This window comes from Leopardus geoffroyi, chromosome A2 (genome assembly GCF_018350155.1).
Source record: "Leopardus geoffroyi isolate Oge1 chromosome A2, O.geoffroyi_Oge1_pat1.0, whole genome shotgun sequence".
NCBI classification, from domain to species: domain Eukaryota; kingdom Metazoa; phylum Chordata; class Mammalia; order Carnivora; family Felidae; genus Leopardus; species Leopardus geoffroyi.
This window is the reverse complement of record NC_059331.1, coordinates 761163-780949: the sequence shown is the minus strand read 5'-3', so window position 1 is coordinate 780949 and position 19787 is coordinate 761163. Positions and strand designations below refer to the sequence as shown.

At 60.8% G+C, this 19787-nt stretch overlaps 1 protein-coding gene across 9 annotated transcripts; it reads right to left on the bottom strand.

The window, feature by feature from the left end:
• Positions 1-1235: 1235 nt before the first annotated feature.
• PWWP3A (PWWP domain containing 3A, DNA repair factor) lies at positions 1236-18988 on the bottom strand. Of its 9 annotated transcripts, none has more exons than XM_045491218.1 (14): positions 18863-18988; positions 17876-18001; positions 17162-17247; positions 15980-16050; positions 13672-14499; positions 12443-12544; positions 10259-10329; positions 8834-8910; positions 8123-8183; positions 6314-6389; positions 5891-5941; positions 4915-5351; positions 3319-3407; positions 1236-1565 (listed from the first exon to the last, which is right to left on the bottom strand). In XM_045491218.1, the coding sequence occupies exons 2-14, from the start codon at positions 17930-17932 to the stop codon at positions 1511-1513; spliced, it is 2061 nt and encodes a 686-aa protein (XP_045347174.1). In that variant the 5' UTR covers positions 17933-18001; positions 18863-18988; the 3' UTR covers positions 1236-1510. The 9 variants fall into 9 exon arrangements, 7 of the variants coding, with proteins under 7 accessions (XP_045347174.1, XP_045347175.1, XP_045347176.1 ...); XM_045491219.1 differs by lacking the exon at positions 18863-18988 and adding an exon at positions 18750-18862; XM_045491220.1 differs by lacking the exon at positions 18863-18988 and adding an exon at positions 18488-18690.
• Between the last annotated feature and the right edge of the window lie 799 nt (positions 18989-19787).

The following is a 19787-nucleotide window of genomic DNA, read 5'->3' as shown; positions in this document are numbered from 1 at the left end:
ATCGGGGGACCCGGGACGGTGGGGGATGGGCAGTTTCTTGAACAGATGTTCAGATTCTTACCCCGTACACGGTACATGACTTTTGTTTTTTATAAAGTTTGTTTTGAGAGACAGCGCCAGTGGAGGAGGGACAGAGGCAGAAGACAGAGGATTCCAAGCAGGCTCCGTGCTGTCACCTCAGAGCCCCACACAGGGCTCGAATCAATACGAACCTTGGGACCGGGCCTAAGCCAAAATCAAGGGTCAGATGCTTAACTGACTGAGCCACCCAGGCGCCCTGCTTCTAAGATTTTACTTTGAAGTAACCTCTAGTGGGCCCGATGGGGGGCTCTAACCTACCAAGAGTCAAGGCACTGCCTGGGCCAGCAAGGTATCCCCACCCCCACCCCCCAGCACCGAAATAATTCAAGATTCTTTTTTTAGATAAGCAGTAGACTTGAAGAGGTGCCGAGGTGCGTGCAAGGACATCCCCATCCCAAGAAGTAGGCATGGGGGCGAGCGGTGACCACAGGAAGAGGCGGGACCGTTGCTTTGCGCCTCCGGGCCGGGGTTTCGAAACGAACCTCCCCTCCGTGGACTTCCAAGTACAACCTTCCGTCCACTTACAGTAAATAATTCATTTGAGCACGGCTGTGACAGGTCGCCAGATGTCTGGGACTCTGTGCAAGGCCCGGCCAGGTGAAACTAAGTCAAGATCCTTTACGTGGCAGGTCACCAAAGGTCAGGGTCCCGAGCTGGGGACGCTCAGGCCATCGGGGTGACGAGACCCGCCTCCTTTCTCCTTTCTTTGTGTCGGGGCAGGAACGGGAGCCTGGCCTCCAGACGAAGGCCGTCGTCTGCAGGAACCGGCCGGGCCGGAGTGGCACTCGCGGCCCCCACGGCGCGACCCCACGGCCGCACACACAACGACCTCTGCCGTTGCGAGTATGACATCACAGTTCTCCAGGCAGATCAGCTCCCCCAGGGGCCTGCTGGTGAGACGATGCTCCGCGCCAGGCCAGACGCGGCCACGCGTGAAAATGCACGCGACGGGACGCTGTGGTGGCGGGCTCGCACTGTGACGCGCGCCCCACACGGGGACGGAGCGGAAAGAGGCCGTCGCCAAGTGTACGTTCCACGTGTTCTCGTGCACGAGGAGTCACAGAGAATGCGACAGCACGAGATACCGGAGCGACGCCGTGGACTCAGCGCCCACCTGGGGACAGACACAGGCGATCTGGAGGCAGACACGCACGTCGGGCTGTTTTAGAACTCTTTAATACCGGATACAATGCTTTTTAACATAAAAAAACAAATGTGCACCTTATGTTAAACAATACAGCACAGCACACTCACAAATAATAATAGGAGGGAAAATAAAAACATTTGCTTCAAAAACCTTTCAGGAACTGTACCTTCCAAAAAAAGCCAGGAAAACAGAAGCCACAGATGAGCAGCACGCACACTCCAGCCCCCGTGAGGGTGGCACGGACCCACCGGCCACAGGACCCGCGCAGCAGCCCCTCCAGCGTCAGCACCGCTGACTCCTTTCTTCCAGGAGCTGGTTATCAAACATTTCTTTTTCCCTTCAGAAAATAAAAGGAGATAACCTCATTTTAATAATTCATTGTGTCTTTTTTGTTTTTGTTTTTTTTTTGTTAGTGTTCGTTTATTCTTCAGAGACAGAGCGTGAGCAGGGGAGAGGCAGAGAGAGGAGACACAGAATCCCAAGCAGGCTCCAGGCTCTGAGCCCAACGCGGGGCTTGAACCCACGAGCCACAGGATCATGACCTGAGCAGAAGCCTCAGGCTTAACCGACTGAGCCACCCAGGTGCCCCAGGAATTCATCGTGTCTTCAAGAGTGGGAAAGAGTCGGTGTTCCATGGGGACAGGGTCTCAGTTTAGGGAGACAGAAAGTTCTGGAGACAGGCGCTGGGGGCAAGACAGCTGGGGGCAAGCCGCTGAGCTGTGCGTGTGGAGACAGTTGAAGAAGGCAAATTCTGTGTTATGCGCATCTCACGATTTTTTTTAAATAAACTCTTTAAAGAAAGTGAAATATCAGACTGTCCTCGCTAAGCACACCCTGCCGAGGAATCACATAGCCGAGGCACGGCGTGTCACACTTGTCCGGGTGGCCACAGTGACAGAAGTCACGGACGCAGACGGCGCCTAGCAAAGCGCCCGCAAGTCCACGTGAGCACGCGGCTCCGGCGGAACGTGAGGCCGCCCTGCCCTCGGTTCGAGGCCACGTCCCTGGGGTCCGTCATCGGCACGGCCAGCGTCATTTCCGTGGTGCCCGACACATTCATGGCAGGTAAAGGGTGCGGATGCTCCTGACGCTCCGACGCTGGCGACCCAGGGCAGCAGCAAAGCGTGAAGACGGAGCCGTCCTCGCCGGCGGAGCGGCCAGTCCCCGAGAGGCGCTCCGGACACGGGCGCCCCCGCCCCGCTCGCCCGAGAACACCGTTCCCTACTTGCGTGTGGCGGGCGCCACACTGGACAGAGACCCAGGGCCAGAAACACCGAGTTTCCCTGCTCCCAAAGGCCCTACTTGCTCTGCTTAGTGCGGCCGGGTCGACCCTCCCGCACACAGGGCCACGCTGGCTCTTCCGTGGACAGTGACGCAGGAGGCCTCCCCACCCACCGAGGCGCACACCAGCAGCCCGGGGCAGTGTGCCCAGCTGGCCCCGGACAGAGACCCTGGCCCGTGACTCTAGTTGAGTCTTCAGCCTGTCCCAGCCACGCGGGCCCCGCCTGTTCCCAGCAAGGCCTGGCAGCAAGCCCAGAGACAGGATTAGGGGCTCTGGGGGCCAAAAATCCAAGGGCGGTGAACTATGCCGACGGAAGAGAAACATCTTGATCACCACATTCTTCTGACCGGCTAGGAGTGGGCCAGGGCGAGTGCCGCCACGTAATCCTACTGTGTTTTCTCAGCGGCCACGGCATCGGGGCAAGGGGGAGAGGGTTTGAAATGAGTGACTGCAAACCGCGATTAGGCTCAGCAAGGCTGGCACGCGTCCAGGGAGCGGGCCCGGCGCACGGCCTGCGGACCGTGGCGCGGGCCTGGGCTTGGGTCCAGATCTGCCTGCCCTGAGCAGCTCGGGGACCCCGGGCCCCTGTCCAGACTCGCTAGCGGGGAACGTCCACCACTGGCTTCGCTGGGTCCCCCCGGCAACTCCCGGCCAAGCGCTAACGTGCATTTCGACCGTTCACGATTCATTCCCCCACCGGGAACCTGAGCCAGCGTGTCAGGAAGAGGGCCTGGGTCACAGCCGCCAGCGAACACGAGCCCTTCCAGACTCGCTGCCGCCGGTCGGGGTGGCGCCCGGAGCAGCCTACCGGTAGCTGAGCGAAGGTCCTCGGAGGTACTTCGCCTCGGCCGTCTCGTAATCCACGGCGTCCACCGCGGCGATCGCACAGATGATGGCCTGCAAGAGGGCAGGGGGCGTTCAGCCACGGGCGGTAGGCCCACGCCGCACAAGGGGCTCGAGGGATGGGCGTGGGGCCCGGGGCAACTTCGGACCAGCCTCCACAAACGCGCACAGATTCCCTGAAGTCTCTGGACGTTTTTGAATGGCGTCAGTAATGCCGTGTCTTGGGGACGAGGGAGAGAGTTCGTGTCACTAGCAGCAGAGAATGGAAGGCGGGACCCAAACCAACCGGGATGTTTTAGAAAAGTTGTAAGCTTACTGTTCACACCACAGGGAAAACTACAAGACTGATGGTCCGAGCACGCGGTACGTCTGGTGTTCAGTCCTCGTTCACTTTGTTAGATAACGGAATTGTGGTTACGTCAGAAAGCCTTTTCAAAAAGCCTGTACGGGGCGCCCGGCAGGCTGGGCTCGTGGACACCGTGACTCTTGGCTTCTGGGCCCCGAGCTTAGGCCGCCGTCAGGCATAGACGCTACTTGAAAATACAATCTTTAGGGGCGCTGGGGTGGCTCGGTCAGTCGAGCGTCCGACTCTGGCTCACACCACGATCTCGCGGTTTGTGATTTCAAGCCCCACCTCGGGCTCACTGCTGTCAGCGCAGACCCCACCTCGGATCCTCTGTCCTCCGCCCCTCTCCTGCTTACACTCTCCCAAAAATAAATACTGAAAAAAACCTTTACAGCCCCCCACCCCCACCCGGGCACTGCTGACGTCGGGGCACGTTACTCTTGGGGGTGTCCCGGGCACTGTGGGGGTGCAGCAGCATCCCAGGCCCCACCTGCTGGGTGGCTGGAGCCCCCTCAGCAGGAACCACAGCCGTCCCTGCACGGGGACCAGCATCTCTGGGGCAGAACCACCCTATTTGAGACACACACTGAAGTACTTCAGGACCAAGAACTGGAGATCTCCCCCCGTAGTTATGTGAAGAGAGAGCTACAGGTACAAACGGAGAGAGGCCACCATTCCGCACGGGCTACATGACAGTGTTTTACTTTTATACCAATCTGAAAGCTTCCCGTTTGTATAAAGTTACGGGTTTTTGAGCACGGTAATTTTCTGCACACACACGTACGCGTGAGCAAAGCCCCTGACCCTCCAGATAACCGGCGGGGTCTCGTGTGCTCCTGCCCGGCAAACCCCAGCTGCCGCATCTTCCCAAGCAGCTCCCGTTCTGGAAAAGTCCTCGCATGCATACACGGACAAAGCACTCAGCTCTCGTTCTCCCCTTCCCTCTCCCCCCACCGGCCATGAGGCTTAACCACAGAGGCCGTCACACCACCCACAGACAGGAGCAGACAGGGCGGGTGCCTGGCTCCACACCACGATGCCCCGCTCCCCCGCCCCCAGCAGACTTCCGGAGACCCCAGCCCCGCAGCAACCCCCCCCCCCCATACACTGTGGACGGCGCCCCGGCTTCCGGGCAGAGCTGGGAGGGGCTCTCGCCGGGCGCCGGCTGCCGACCCCCCACCCCTCACCGCACGGAACCGGCCTGCGGCCACTCACTTCAGGCAGAAGAACGTCCAGGACGAAGCGGATCCTGTCGGCGTTGATCCGCGCCAGCGCCCTGCTGCCCGTCTCCTGGTAGACGCCCTGGAGGTATTTCACCACCAGGTCCAGCTGCTCCTCATCCTCCAGGTACGTCTCCACGCAGGTCACGTACTGGCCCGAGTTCAGGAAGGTCTTCAGCCACCGGGACGGCTTCCTGTTCCTCAGGATGGCTCGTAGGTGGCCCTCGGCGCCCCTGGCCTTCACGATGTACTCCACCAGCTTCTGGTTGGCCCGGTCCCGGGCAGCCCGCGAGCGGTCGGGGAGGACCTTCCTGCGAGGCCGCCTCCTTCCCTGAGGGCTCCCTGCCACAGGCTCCTCAGGGTCCCCCTTGCTCAGCTGGGGAAACCTGGTCCCCAACACGTCCTGCTGGATGGACTTGCGGACAGGGTAACCTGCGGAGCACCGACACGTCCTGGGACCGCCGGCCCGGCTGAGAGGACTTCCCGCCACCTCCCGTCGCTAACTGTGGCGCCCGGGCTGCGGGGGAGAGGCCCCGGGCCCCCGGGGAGGGCCCAAGGCAACACGCACAAGGCCTCCTCCTCTGACGGGTCCCCACATCCCTCCCCAGCTCGGCCCGAGCTGAGCGTGGCCCAGGAGAGCGGAGCCGAGCGGAATCCCCGGGCCCCCCGAGGAAGCACGGACTCCTCCGGCCCCACACCGGCAGCCGGGGACAAGGGGGTGCGGCGTACCCGTCGGTTAACCGAAGACCCGGGCCACGGGGAAGGCGGGCGCGAAGCACCGCCAGCCACGCTTTAGAGGCGAGGCCCGGTGCCCAGCGGACAGGGGGCAGGAGGCACGGCGGGGCTTGCCCCTGGAGATCCAGGCTCAGGCTCGGGCTACGGCACGGCCCATCCACCCAGACATCCCCTCCCGAGCTTCAGACGCCAAAGACAGCTGCTTCGCGGCTCTGAAGAGGAGTCGGCGGACTTACTTATATCAGCCGCGTAATATTCCAGGAAGGAGCCAGCAAAAGAGCCACAGCCTGCAGAGGGGGCAGGGGGGAGCCCGGTCACCATCAGAGGCGGCTCTGGAAATGCCCCAGGGTGGCTGGGTCAGGACACCTGCGTCACGTCGGCACCACCCAAGACCGCTTCCAGCTGACGGAACCCAGCATTGCCGTCAGGGTGCCTCATGGCGCAGGGGGTGCCCAGAAGGGCCGCCGTCTAGACTCCCAACAACAGAACCTGGGGCACACAGAAGCCAGCTCGCCACCTCCCGTCCGCACCTAGCAGCTTGTCCCTCACCTCTGCCTGGGACGAGGCTGCCCCGGGCCCAGGCAGGGAACCCACGGAAGCAGGCCTGCGCCCCGGCGCCCAGGCCGCCCCTCTGCCTGAGGGCTCGCGGGCCCACCTACCAAGCCGGACCCTGTAGTCCGTGATCAGGGAGACGCACCAGCCGATGGCCTGGTCGAAGTCCTCCTTGGCTTCGTTCTGCAACGACAAGGCCCGGACGCAGACGTGAGCGGGAGGCCACAGGGGCTCCTGCGCCCGACTCCACGCCCCGGCTCCCGCGTCCGGTCAGCAGACGCATGCCAGGTGCGGCAATGCACGTGGAGGCCCAGGTCTGGGGCCCGAGCTGCTCGGAAAGGGGTCACGTGTGAGCTGAGCATTTCAGGACAGGAGAGCTGGGGACTCTACGGGACAGAGGCGGACGCCCCCACACGCGGCTGGCGTCACCCTCACACGGGCAAGACTTAAAAGTCACACAACGTAAACCTTTCCAAGGGGGCTCTCGGCGTCCTCTGCTCGGGACGGCGCCGGGTCCGTCGGGAGCAGGGCCGCCGGAGGAGGAAGGACACTTGGCCACCGGGGGGGCGGGGGGCGCCCGCCTAGGCCTCGAGGTTCTCGCCTGCCAAGCGAGGACCTCTGAGCCGGGACGGGGACCCACTACCTGAGCTCCACCTCCCGGGCCACCTCAGCCCGGCCTCCTCCTGTGGGACAGAGGCAGCGCAGGCGGCTCTGGAGGGAGGGGGGCTCTGGGCTCGGCTGGGCTTGCGGAGCGGCCCCTGGGACGGCGGGCGCTCATCAGGGAAGCACAGGGCACGGCCCATGGCCTTGACACCAGGGCCAAAGCGGTGCAGAGTCGCTCCAGGAGGGGGCGCTCCTTTGGCCAGACCGGCCTTGCGGAGACCCCGTGCTCCCACCCCACAGGTCAGCAGGAAGACAGGGAACAGGCACCATCCCAGCGTCTGGATCACGCGAGGCCACGTGCGATCTTTGTCACAAAACACAATTCTTCACGTGGTTAGAGCACGCAGCCCTCAAAGCAAGACTCCCATCCTCCTCTCCAACTCCTCCGCCCTGGGAAAGCTCCCGGAGCCCCGGCGGGGGACTGTGTTGCAGGGGGCGTGGAAGGTCCTGAGGCCACGGCAGGCCCCCTTAGAGAAAGAGACCCCGCCGACGGGCACCCGGACAGGGACAGGGAGCCCAGCGCAGGCTGCTGCTCAGGGGCCAAAGTGAGGTCACAGCAGATAGGACAGACGGACGGCAGGGCCACGGCACAGACATACGCCCATCAGCGGGAGGAGGAGGAGGAGGAGGAGGAGAAGGGTGCCACCTTCCAGACGCCACCCACAGTCCTCAGAACCACACAACCCCTGGGGGGCCTCCACCCTTGAGGCCCCGGGAAATCCTGGCAAACAGCGGGGACGAGCCGCTCCCCCTACAGGAGGCTTCACCGTGACCTGAACTCCAGGAAGCCGCTCCCCAGGCTGGGAAGAGACCGGCACCCGAGGGAGGCCAGCAGGCCCCTACCCCCCGCCCCCCAGCCGGCCTCGCGTTTTGAAAGCTGGCGTCTCAGAGTCAAACAGACCACGTGTTCTATGGACACGTGGCTCGTGGGCTCGTTGTACAATCAAGAGTCGACCACGGCGCTTCGGCGCGGGGTCTCGGCCACCGGGAAGCCCAGGAAGCCCCTGTGGGGCACCGTCGCGGTCTCTGTCACACGGGCAGCCTCTGCACGACGGCCCGCGGAAGGGGCCGGCCTCGCACCGGGCAAACTGTCCTCTGTGCCAAAGCCCCACCTGTACGACGAGGGGACGGCTGGCAACCTCCCCTGGGACCGTGGTCCCCACCAGGCACAGCGCCACGGACCAGATCACGCGGGGAGCAGGGCCACCAGCCGCCAAGGGAGTCGTTTATAGAAACGCCGACAATCCACCTACCAAGAGTTCCTGTTTCTCTTTGCAGTCAAAGTGCTTCAATCTCCGGAGAGACACGGTGATGCTAGAAGCAGACGAGCAAAGCTTCACACGAAGGAACCCGACCTCCCGACATGAGAAAACGCCTCCCTTTCCTCTGCTGAAACCAGTCAGGGCCACGGGGGCCTCTGCCAGCACCGGCTTCCGGATCGAAGGCCATCGCTCTCCGGGCTGCCCGAGGAAGCCCCTCAGAGACAGGCCCCGAGAGGACCCCTAGGGGACACAGCCGAGGACGCCCACGGGAGGCGGAGGCGGCAACCCAGGGCCAGAGGGTCAGAGGCCAGCTCTACGTGTTCGCCTCCAAAACGTGTTTCTGAAGTGCCCTTTGAGCAGAAGGGGATGTTCGTGTGCATTTTCATCCCGGGACAGAGGACCAGTAGAGGGTGACCAGACAACCAAGCAGATGGCGGAAGTCGGGGAGGCAGGCCGCCGCTCACGGCACCCGCCCGAGTCACAGTACGGTTTGTGGGGAATGGCGGGATCCAAGGGGTGTCCGGGCCTCACTTCAGAGCCGGCAGATAGAGCGCGGACAACTGGACCGTCTGACCGGTCCCTCTGTCTGGATTCCTCCCCCGGGAGCTGGATCACAGGGCCCGCCCGCCCCCGACCTCAGGGCCCCCGAGCGGCCAGGCCTTCACCGGGGAACCGTCTACAGAGAGCAGAGAGCTGGGTTACCCTCTCCCTTTCGGGTCCATGTGCCCCTCGATGAAGAGCACGCTGGCTTTCTTCTCCCTTCGCCGGACGCTCTTGACCTGTTGGCAAATCCGAGAAGACAAAGCATCAGGAACCCAGAAGAAGGCCCGGGTCTGAAACATGCTCGTGACACGTTGCCGTCGTGCAGACGGACGTGAGCGGCGCGTGGCCAGGAACGTGGCCGGCCGGGAGAACGGACCAAGTCCGCGTGGGACACGCTCAAACACCGCCCGGCCGTCAGCGCTCACAGGGGAGCAGGACCACGCGGGCTTTGCTTTCTTTCCTTTTGTGACACAGAGCGCGAAGCCCGCTGCTTCTGGCCACCTGTGTGTGTGAGACGTGGACCCTCCCCTGCCTCAGCAGGGCAAGCTCATCCTCATTTTCAGGACGAGAAACGTGAACAGAGAGAGTGGCGACCAGCCGAGGACACAGGGAGGCAGGGTGCCTGACTCTGGCCAGCCTCCCCACCCCCCCGGCACCCCTCCGGGTCCCCGGCTCAGCCATAAACCGAGGGCGCACCCCAGGAACCTGTGAGCTTGGAGATCCGCTCCCCAGCGGGGCCCCCAGGGCACTGGCGAAAAGGAGGAGGTCCGGGAAAAGGTGCCAATCGCAAGGGGCACGCGAGTGCTGAAAGTAAGCCGAGGGGCCCCGATCGACGACTCCCCACAACTGTGACAAGACGCCGACCCGAGGACCACCCCCCCCCCCCCTTCTACCTGAGCCTGTGCTCGAGCCACACATTCTGCCCGTATGCGAACCACACTTGCTGCTACGGCCAGTCAGCCCCATCCGCGGAGGCCAGCCTCGCAGCAACGGGAGCGTCTCCCGACTCCGGCAAACGTCTTCCTTATTACACGTCACTGTCTCCGACCGCGAGGTAAAGAGCTACAGCTAGCATTGCAGGGTCCCGTCCACACCGCAGGGGCACGGAGGAGGATACGGGATGGAGGGGCTGACAGCCAGGATGCTGCCTTTGCCCAAAAATAAACGGACGGCCTGCAGCGTCCCGGCCCGGAGAAAGCCAGGAGTTCGCTGCGCTGGGGCTCAGTCACCGCACGTGCACAACCGGCCCCTGCCCCAAAACCTCATCCAGCTCGACGCTCCCGCGGGGGAAAGGTTTCAAGCGCACAACGTCAGAAATGAGCAAATCGCAGACCTCCCTTCAGGCAGGTTTTCCTGAGCCTGCCCGGCAGAGACGGGGCCCGGGACCCTCACACTCAACCGCGCCCAAATGATCAAACACCCCTTACTCAGGCAAACGTCTCCAGAAACCTTGCTCGTAAGTACAAGCCCATCGGCTTTCCCCGGGGCAAATATCTGCCGGCGTCCAAGTGACAACCGCAGAGCGCGACTGAGCCGAAGGGTGGGGGTTGCTGCGGCGGCCCCCGGAGCCGGCCCCATGCTCACCACTGCTGGCCAGAAGGGGTACTTCTGGTGTTTCAGCCAGACCAGCATTCCTACTTCAAAGGAGCGTGGTTCTAGAATTAAAAAGAAACAAAGACAAAAAGAACATTAAGTCAGCTCCCTATCATGCACCAAACTCAACAACTTAAGAGAAAACAATTGTTGGGACTTGGTCTGAATCTGACGCGCCCTAACTCCGGTCAGAGACCCCAGCGGCTGGGACGGCATCCAAGGGCCAGTTGTGAGCACGCCCTGTGGTTAAGAGCTGGTTTCTTCACGGGACGATACGCCTGGTCACGCAGGTGGTGACGCAGGAAGGTGCCAGGCAGGGGGCACTCAGTACTACCTTTGCCACTTGCCTGTAAATCTCAAATTCTTCCAAAGTACAACATTTTTTAAAAAGCGTGGCACAGGGGAGCCTGGGTGGCTCAGTCGGTTGAGTGTCCGACTTCGGCTCAGGTCACGATCTCGCGGTCCGTGAGTTCGAGACCCGCGTCGGGCTCTGTGCTGACAGCTCGGAGCCTGGAGCCTGTTTCTGATTCTGGGTCTCCCTCTCTCTCTGCCCCTCCCCCGTTCATGCTCTGTCTCTCTCTGTCCCAAAAATAAATAAACGTTGAAAAAAAAAATTAAAAAAAAAAAAAAAAAAAAAAAGCGTGGCACAGAAACCCCAACGCGAGAACCAGATTCCTAGGAAGCTCCTCAGTCTGAAAAACGGGACTCTTAAAAAGCAAAAAAATAAAACATAAAAAAAAAAACCCAAAAGGAATCGCTGAAATCATCATTCGCTAACTCCGTGTTTGTGAACAAAGTTTGACAGGATTTCCGGCCCCCAACCACCACACTGCAGAACAGAATCACAGTTGGAACTGAGACAATCAGGTCACAAAACCCCGCAGACACGAGGCCGCCCTTCCCTGCCTGCGGAGCCGCCCCGGCGACCAGCGGGCGCAGCGACGGGAGCACGGCCGGCCGGCGAGCGGACGCCTGGCATCCATCTGGCGAGAAGCACCCAGTTTCTGAGAACCGTCAGGGCCCCGGGAGGACAAACAGGTCTCGGGAAACACCCAGACGGACGTCAGGCTGCCGGGGGGGGGGACGGGGAGAAGACCAAACCAGATGGAAGCACAAAACAGGGCCGAGAACAAGCTGTGGGGACCCGGCAACCCCCTCCGCTGGCAGCGGCCCAGAGGAAAACGCCCTTGAGGAAGAAGGCCCGGTGAGCTCTGCCCTGCTCCCTGCTCCCGGGAGCCAGGCCTACACAGAGCTCCCTCCCAGAGGTTTGTGCCCTGCAGGCTGCAGCCCCCCATGGTGGAACTATCTAGATAACTGAAGGTGGGGGAGGGCTCAGTAAGTAACAAATCGTTGCCATGAAGAGTCATCGGAAGACCATGTGGAAACGTAAAGCGTGTCCGGTCAACAAGTTACAAAAAGGAAAACCGCGCGGAACGGGGCATGTCTGGCGAAAAGAGCCGAGTCATAAGAGCGCGACCGGCACGGTGGCCTCCCGGGGTACGGTGGGGGGCGACCCTTGAAGGAGGGGTTCCCCCACACTGTACTCTTTCTGCGACATCTTGTGAATCTATAGATTTCATGACGAAAAGGCTAAAAAATATCGGACTACGTTCAAACAGATAGCTCAGGAGTAAGTCTAAACAGAAAATTCGTTCTGAACGATTTACTCCAGGAAACAGACTAACGTGCTGTCGGTCGCGGGTTCAGGATCCAGGTCCGTGCCTCCCACCCTTCCACAGGGGGCCAGGGCACCTCCCCGCACGCATGTTTGCCGGGGGCGCGCAGCACGTGTGGGAGGGGCCCCGGGCCGGAGACCCTGCGTCTCCGGACACGCGTGCAAACGCCATCCCCAAAGGTCCGCGGGCGGCACCGGGCCGCCCCCCCCCGCCGGAAGAGTGGCGACGGACCCCTCTCTCCACTTGGCAGTCCTTCCTTCCCACGGAGGGGACGGAGGGGACGGGACGACACAGAAAGGAAGCAGCGAGCAGGCAGGGAGGGCTGGCCCGTCTCCTCCCAGGGAGTCGCCCTCCCCTTTGTGTGGTGACCCTTGTCAAGACAGAGCGCGCAGAACGCGGCACTTCTGAAGCTTCCGAAGCTGTCAGTGCAGCAGGAGGAAACTGAACTGGCCGGGGGCCGTCAGCCCCCGCGCCCCGCGCCCCACGCCCCGCACCTTACCGTGGTACAACAGGATGCGGGGGGGCTCCTCTTCGTCATCCTCCTCCTCCAGAACAGAACGGATGGGCGCACGCTCCACGGACTCTCCCGAAGTCGGACGGGCTGCCAATGGCATCAGGTTACTTACTTTCATCTCTACCGTCCCAGGAACTCATCCCCAGAAACCGTGTCGGGATACGAGACCGTAAACGCAAAAATGAAAGGTCCCGCGTCACGCACGCTTTCACCTTGCCGGATTCAAACAGGGCTCACTTTGACTAACGTACGTTCCAAAGAAAAACAAACGAGAGGGAAAGGGGGTGGGGGAGAGGCAGACAGACCGAGGGACGGGAGAGGGCTCTCGGGCTCCGAGAACGGCCGGCACACAAAGCAGCGAGCTCCGGCAAGGCGAACAAACAGGGGCGGGGAGAACGCAGGGTCACAGGGAGAGGGGCGCAGCGCCCGCGGCCCCCGTAGGCGCTGGGACACGGCCTCGCCGAGTTTAAACTCACAGCAGAAACCCGAGTGTGCAGCCAGGGGATCTCGAGGTACCGAACCACGCAGAAATCAGTGGGATACCGCAACGGAAAGACCGGAAGGAGCCACGGTGCGTGACTGCACACACACACACACAAAAGTGTGTCTCCACAGGAATTCTTAAAAAGTCAGGAGCCCGGGGGCGCCTGGGTGGCTCAGTGGATTAAGTGTCCGACTTTGGCTCAGGTCACGATCTCACAGTTCGTGGGTTCAAGCCCCACGTCAGGCTCTCTGCTGACAGCACAGACCCTGCTTTGGATTCTGTGTCTCCCTCTCTACTGCCCCTTCCCCGCTTTCTCTCTCAAAAATAAATAAGCGTTAAAAAAAAAAAAAAGGTTGAAAGCGTTCCGAGTTAATCACTTCTGAGGTTCTCGCCCGTTCAACGGGACCGGCTCCTGCAGGTTTGAGCATCAGAGAGCGTGCGGGGTGCGGCCACAGCGTCCCTCAAGCACCAGGCCCGGCCTCCAGTGACCCGTCCCCTCTCCGGCTCAAAACAAAACCAAAAGCACAGGGATTTGGGAGGCGCTGGGCTAGTTACAACCTGGTGGGAAAGACCACCTAAACAGGAACCAGGAAACACCTGCCCTGCATTCCGATCTGCTCTCCGTAAGCTCTAGTTAGAAATACACCAGCAGCCGGAGCCGGCCCCGCACGGACCGCGGGAGAACCCCAATCCGCCCTCTGCCAGCACAAGGCGATTCTCGGCCACAGACCTTTAGCTTCCTCCACGAGGACTCCAAGATCTCCCGTCTCCTCCGTGGACGCCCGGGGGGCAGGCAGGTGGAGTCTGGCAGCGCTGGGCAGAGCCCTGCATTTCCCGGGCCCCTGCCTGGGGGACGCCACTGCCCCCGGCTCCAGCCGCGCCGCGGGTGGCCTCCGGCCACTATCGGGGCAAGGCCGCTTGGCAGGGAGGCCTTGGGCATCCGGGCAGGCTGGGCGCCCGGTGGGGCCAGGCAAAGGTAAGCTGGGGTCTCGTCCTTTGGCCCAGAGACCCTCCTCCTTCGCTGTGGGAGGTGAGCCGGGGGCTGGCAGGCGGCTTTCTTCATCGTCTCCCTCCGAGACGGAAGGTGCACTCTGACCCACGGTGGGCTCCCGAGCTAAGCTTCTTCCCCTTTTACTAGGGGTCGTCCGACTTGCACAGCGCGTTCCCGACCCACGACCCTCCTGAGAACCACCTCTGGCTGGTGGGACTACCAAGGCCTGTGGACTTCCACCTGTCCTGAGCTCCTTCTTGTGGTCCACCTGGCACTTGGGGTCCTTTTGACAAGTGGGGGAGCCCGACAGCCTCGGGTGGACACGTTCCCTCCTCTCGGGTCCAGATCTGCCCGGCACAGCCTCCTGGACGCAGGAAGAGGCAGGGTCACAGAGCAAGGAGGCCAGTTCCATGGGCTTCTCTCGTGAACACAGAGCAGTTCTTTCTTCCCTAGAAGGGCTTTCTTGAGGCAGACCTGTGCTCTCTTTCAAAACATCCAGGGCCACTCGAAGCGAGCGTCTGTAGGCCAGCTCCTCTAGGGGTTCAGCAGGAACCTCATCCTGGGAGGCTGCAAGAACGGGAAGCAGACAACGCCTGGTGACGACCGAGCCACCGGTCACCCAAGGTCCTCCAGGGTCCTCGGTGGCTTTCACACCTGAAGGGAGGTCTGCCCCTCCTCAGCCACATCTTCCCCAAAGGGGGACAAGGCCACAAAACAACAGCTATTGTTTGGGGCTGCGGGGGGGCGGGGTGCTCTGCTTTTCCAAAAACAACCTGACTGACCCTAACCTGCGTGGCTTACAAAGATAAATCCCTCCAGGTCACCAAACAATGCAGCCAGCTACTCAGGCGCTTCCTGCTTCCCGAATTGGCTCAGCCTCACAACTGCAAATTCAATCAGGTCAAGAAAAACCCTCGCCAACCCCACAAAAAGAACTCGCCAGCACCGAATTCTTGGGTGGCGCCCGTGAAAGGGACCCATTGTGGGCTGGTAGGTTTTCCATACTTCTTTGCAAAGCATTTCAAAGCCAGAAACGAGCATCACGAGCCTTGAGATTTTAGCCTGACCTCCCGGCTGCAATGGTTTTATTTATTCATTCCGACACACAGACCCGGACTGCTTATTTGAACAAGATGACGGGTGCGATGTCACAACTCAGCGGGCACAACACCTATTGGCACGGTATTTTTCCCTGTTGAATATTAAAGGCTCCTACAAATAACCGGCCCCCGACATGACTGGAACAAATGACGAGGAGCGTCCGAGAGGTGATGGCCAACGCCACCTAAGATGTGCCCAGTGGACGCTGCTTTGAACCAAAGCAGTTTTTCCAACGACATAGGAAAATAGATCCTATTTCCTAAACACCCCTGGAAGGACTCCCGGTCAGCCTTTTCACGAGACCAACAGCTCTCGGTATAGGGGGTGCGTGCCCCCACTCCAAGGCGACAGAAAACACTTCTGCTTGGTCTGCCGAGTGGCCACCAGGTGAGCAGGCACTCAGCCCCAGCACCGCGAGGCTCGGGTGCTCCCACCTAGGAAAGGCGAAGGGGTGGGTGTCGGCCTCCCATCTCCCACCGGCCTCGCCCCCACCCAGGAGGGCACTGGCACACGGGGGGCGTCCCACAGTGATGCTGGTCACATAGTCCTTTCTCCCCAGAGCCCAGCTAGGGAACGTAAATACGCAATCCACTGCGCTCAACCCCCGGGCAGAGAAAAGAGCCGCGCCAAGACCATTTTTGCAGTCTTGCTATGGGATGGGGGCGGGAGGAGAAAGGACGCGTCTTCCCCCCTCTCCTCGCGGAGGCAAACGCACTCCGGGTCTCATTCTTATGTACACCAGAGGCCACGGATGCGACCAGCAGATCCCAACGCTCGCAGACGGCCGCGCGGGGAGTTCCGGAACAGGATCGGTCCCAGGGTGGATTCTGCAAGGGTTTAAGACAGTGGATCCATTTTCTTCTCCTCCTTCAGCTCAGGGTCCCCTGGGAAGCGGGGTCTTTCCATTCTCCCACGCTGTCTCTGTTACCTAAAGACGTGCTCTTACCCAACGTGGAAGCGATTCGTTCGATGTGAGCCACCTTCAGGGCCTCCACTTTCGTGCTCCTCACCTTAATCCTGCGGGGACAGAAACGCCCGTTACCTGCTACCGGCCAAGGCCGCGAAGACATTTTCAAACGTGTTTTTCTTTCGATGACAAAAGAGTTACATTCATTTCCTTCCTTCTCAACCTTGCGCTTAAACCAAAAGTCGCGGCCAACTAGGAATTCACGTGCCTGGGGTTAGAGGCAGTAAGGACCCTGGTGAATGTGGCTTTTTTGCTTTTTTCCCTTTTAAGGCAGAAAAGGTTGGCTGGATTTAAGAGTAAAAATGAATTCAAATTGTGACTTTTATGAGGCAAATCCTACTTTCAACTACACAAACGACGCCGTTGTTAGGTTCTCAGAGTAGAAGATAATGTCACTAAAAGCTGTTTACAGCCCAGCAGGTGTGTTTTAGTTTAAAAGGATGCGCTTTCCTTTTAAACACGAGTATTCAATTACCTTCCCAGCCGCAGGGAAAGTGTGAGCTGGGGACCAAGTGAGCTTAGGAGGCGGCTCTGAAGAGGGATGGGGACCTGGGGAAGCTGTAACCAGAGCGGACGAGGTTTTATTCTCTCTGAATTGGGAATTCTCCCGTTAGACACAGCAATACCACAATCCTACGTGATCTGGGCATTTTAATCATTCTGGCCGATATTTTGTTCTTCTGTCACCGGATAACAAAGGACAGTAATGCTGCCCCGTAGCCGAGCATTTGCCGTCTGAATGCTAAATAATAGCTTCTTCCTGGACGGACAGGCTGAAACAGCAAACACGTCAAAACTGACAGGGGCCCGTCACACAAGTTTCTGAGAAAAACACACGCAAATCCACATGCGAACCCCAACAAGAGCTTCCCCTGCGTGTTATTTATGCTTGTTGTTTCTGTACCGCTCTCTCTCACACAGAGCCCTTCGTATAAATGTTCATTTCCAGACAGACGTAAAAAAAAAAAAAAAAAAAAAAAAAATCAGCGTTTGCCTCTTAAGGGTATTATGAACACAAGTCAGTTACAGTAACTAAAGAGTTAACAAGCCCTTAAGAGTTTACTTCACTTTTTGGCAGGGAAACAGTAAAAGAAATCCCATTCAGAAAAAAAGGTAACATTAAAAAAAAAAAAAAAAAAAAAAGACCCCACAACACTTAACTTTTCATCTAGGGAGAGTATTTGAACACTTAGAAAAAATTCCTTTTTCCTCTTATTTTTTGTTGCCACCTCCGTTCTGGCCAAAACCTGTATTTAAAAAATAAAGCAAAGCAAAACAAAACAAAACAAAACCAAAAAAAAACAAAATCCTTGTTACTAAGACACAACAAACAGTCGACGCAAAGCAGCACTGGGCAGCACAGCCGCAGCCGGTGACTCTTAAAATATACCACCCCCAGACCTCAGCAACCTCCTGTCTAATCCTGTCCTTTTACGGATGGGGAAACCAAGGCCCTCGAGGTCAGGGGCTGACCCAGGCGGGGAGCGGGGTCCCGGCCTGGCAGTGCAGCACTCTCCCTATTGCGTTGCTACAAAGTGTCCCCGAGGCACTCCCATCATTTACTACCACAAGGCTCCCTTCCAGATATTTCCTGGAATTACATACGGCCTCACAGGCCTTCTTAAAGCAGCGTCTGTTAATTTTCCTAAGTGTAGAAAAAAAGACACTTCTGGAAGCGTAACCTTGTAAGCAGCAGACCAGAAAGAACCCCATTAACCGGGGAATGCGCGAGGTTCGGTGCCAAGAGATCCGAGCGCCAACTGCTTGGGCTCAATTATTTCACCGAAAGAACTCCTAGCTTCCTCCCGATGAAGATTTTACTTGTCACCCAAAAGTCACTTCTAATTCCTGAAATTACGCAACAACGGCTGTCACCTTTGCAGGCCATAATCGCTTTTCCCATCTGCAGAGGACATACTTGGCGTCGGTCATGACTTAGACGCATGTGGCAGGTGGTAGTGATTTGGCACAAAGCACTTGAAGGTCTGACTCGATGTGCCCCTGCAACAAGATTCGCACAGTGGTTCATAAAAGCGATAGCTGGCCACGTTAGCACCGACGGCACCCTCAAGGGCAAGGGTCACTGGGGCTTCGCCTCGAGTTAAGAGGGTCACTCCTGTAATCTTGCGCGGAGATGCTCAGCGTCAAGAAGAAATGGCTGGCCGGGGTACCCGGGGAGGCGCCCGCACTTCTCTTGGAAATAAAATGCAGCCGCCGCCCCCCACCCCCAGGGTCTGTCTGGCTTCTGCCTAAGAGGCTCCCGAGCAACTCTTCTGCGTGAAGGCCTGCCTCCCCCCTTCGTACGGAAAGCGATTTACACAAAGCTTACAACCCTCCCCCGTTTGGGGAGTGAACAGTTGCCCCCAGTTGCAAAAACAATAAAATGGGAGGAAACGACCGCTCTTTTCGCCTGCTCTGGCCCTGGAAGGACGGGGACAGCTGCGGGCCGCTCGTCACCGCAGGGGACACACAGGCCTGGCTACGCACGGAGACCAGAGGGGGGCTCGTTCGCGCACAGAGGGGCGCAGGCTGCGGGCGAAGGCGGTTGCAGACAGGGACCCGGGGAGGGACGGGGGCGCACGCAGCCGACGAGGGGCCGCGGTGAACAGAGAAAGGGGCGAAAGCGGCGGCCCCCTCCCCCCGCGCTCAACGCCCCGGGGAGGGCCTCCTTTGGGGGTTCGCTCCTCCCCCCCAGGCCCGGCCCGGCCGCCTCAGCCCCCGCCCGCCAACCGCGGGCCGCGGGGCTCACCGGGCGGCCGGCCTCCCCAGCGCGGTGGCCCCGAGCCCCGAGCGGAGAGCGAGGAGGCCGTGGCGGCCCAACGGCGTCGGCACCCGAGCCTCCCCACCCGAGCCCGCGCTCACCGCCTCCGCCGCCGCAGCCGCCGCTCCCCGCGGGCCGGGGGCGGGGCCGGCCTGGCGGCGCCGCCAAGCTCCACCCCCGCCGCCGACCAATGGGGCGCACGCACCCGCCCAGGGCCCCGCCCCTTCCGCCTGGCGGGGCGTGAGCGCGCGGTTGACCGACAGGAGCTGGGCGGGCAGGCGGGCGCGCGCGCGCGCGCACGAGAGACAGAGTGACTGACGGGCGCCTGAAGGGCGCGCGGGCGCGAAGCCGAGGGGCGCGTAGCGGGCGGCGAGGGCGGCCGGCCCGGCACGCGAGCCTGTGAGAGGGTTCGGCCGAGTTCTCTTTGTGAACCCGCCTCCGGGCGGCGCGGCCTGTCGAAGGCGGCCTCCCGTGGCGCGAGAGAACCTTCCAGAGCCTTCCAGAACCTTCACGTTCCTGAGGCGCCACGTGCTGCCGCGGTTCCCACGGCGCAGCCTCGGGAGCGGCCCGGGAAGCAGGTACCAGCGCGTGGGCCGGGCCGCGGGGTCGCGTCGCTTCTCTCCAGCTTCATCCCCGGCGCTCGGCGAGGCATGACCCTCAGCAAGACGACCCCGGGGACCGCCCCCCCCCCCCCTCGCCTCACGTCCAGCCGCTGTCGGGGGCGGGGGGTGAGGGAGGAGGGGAAAGCTGACGACGGCGGGGGGGGGGGGGCAGAGGGGGAGGGGAGTGGACGCCCGGGGGGGCGGGGCGTAGCGGGCTGACCCCGGGGGCGGGGCTGCCCCGCGGGCAGAGGGAAGGCGCTTCCGGCGGGCTCCCGCCTGCGGGCGCGGGTCGTGCTCTAGGGCTCCGGGCCCCGTGCCCCTTCCAGGCCTGACCGGGGCTCGAATGGACTGAAACTCTGCTCGAGTGTAGCTTCGGAGGCGGTTTTGGAACCGCGGTCGAACCGTTTTAGGAAATTCGGACTCC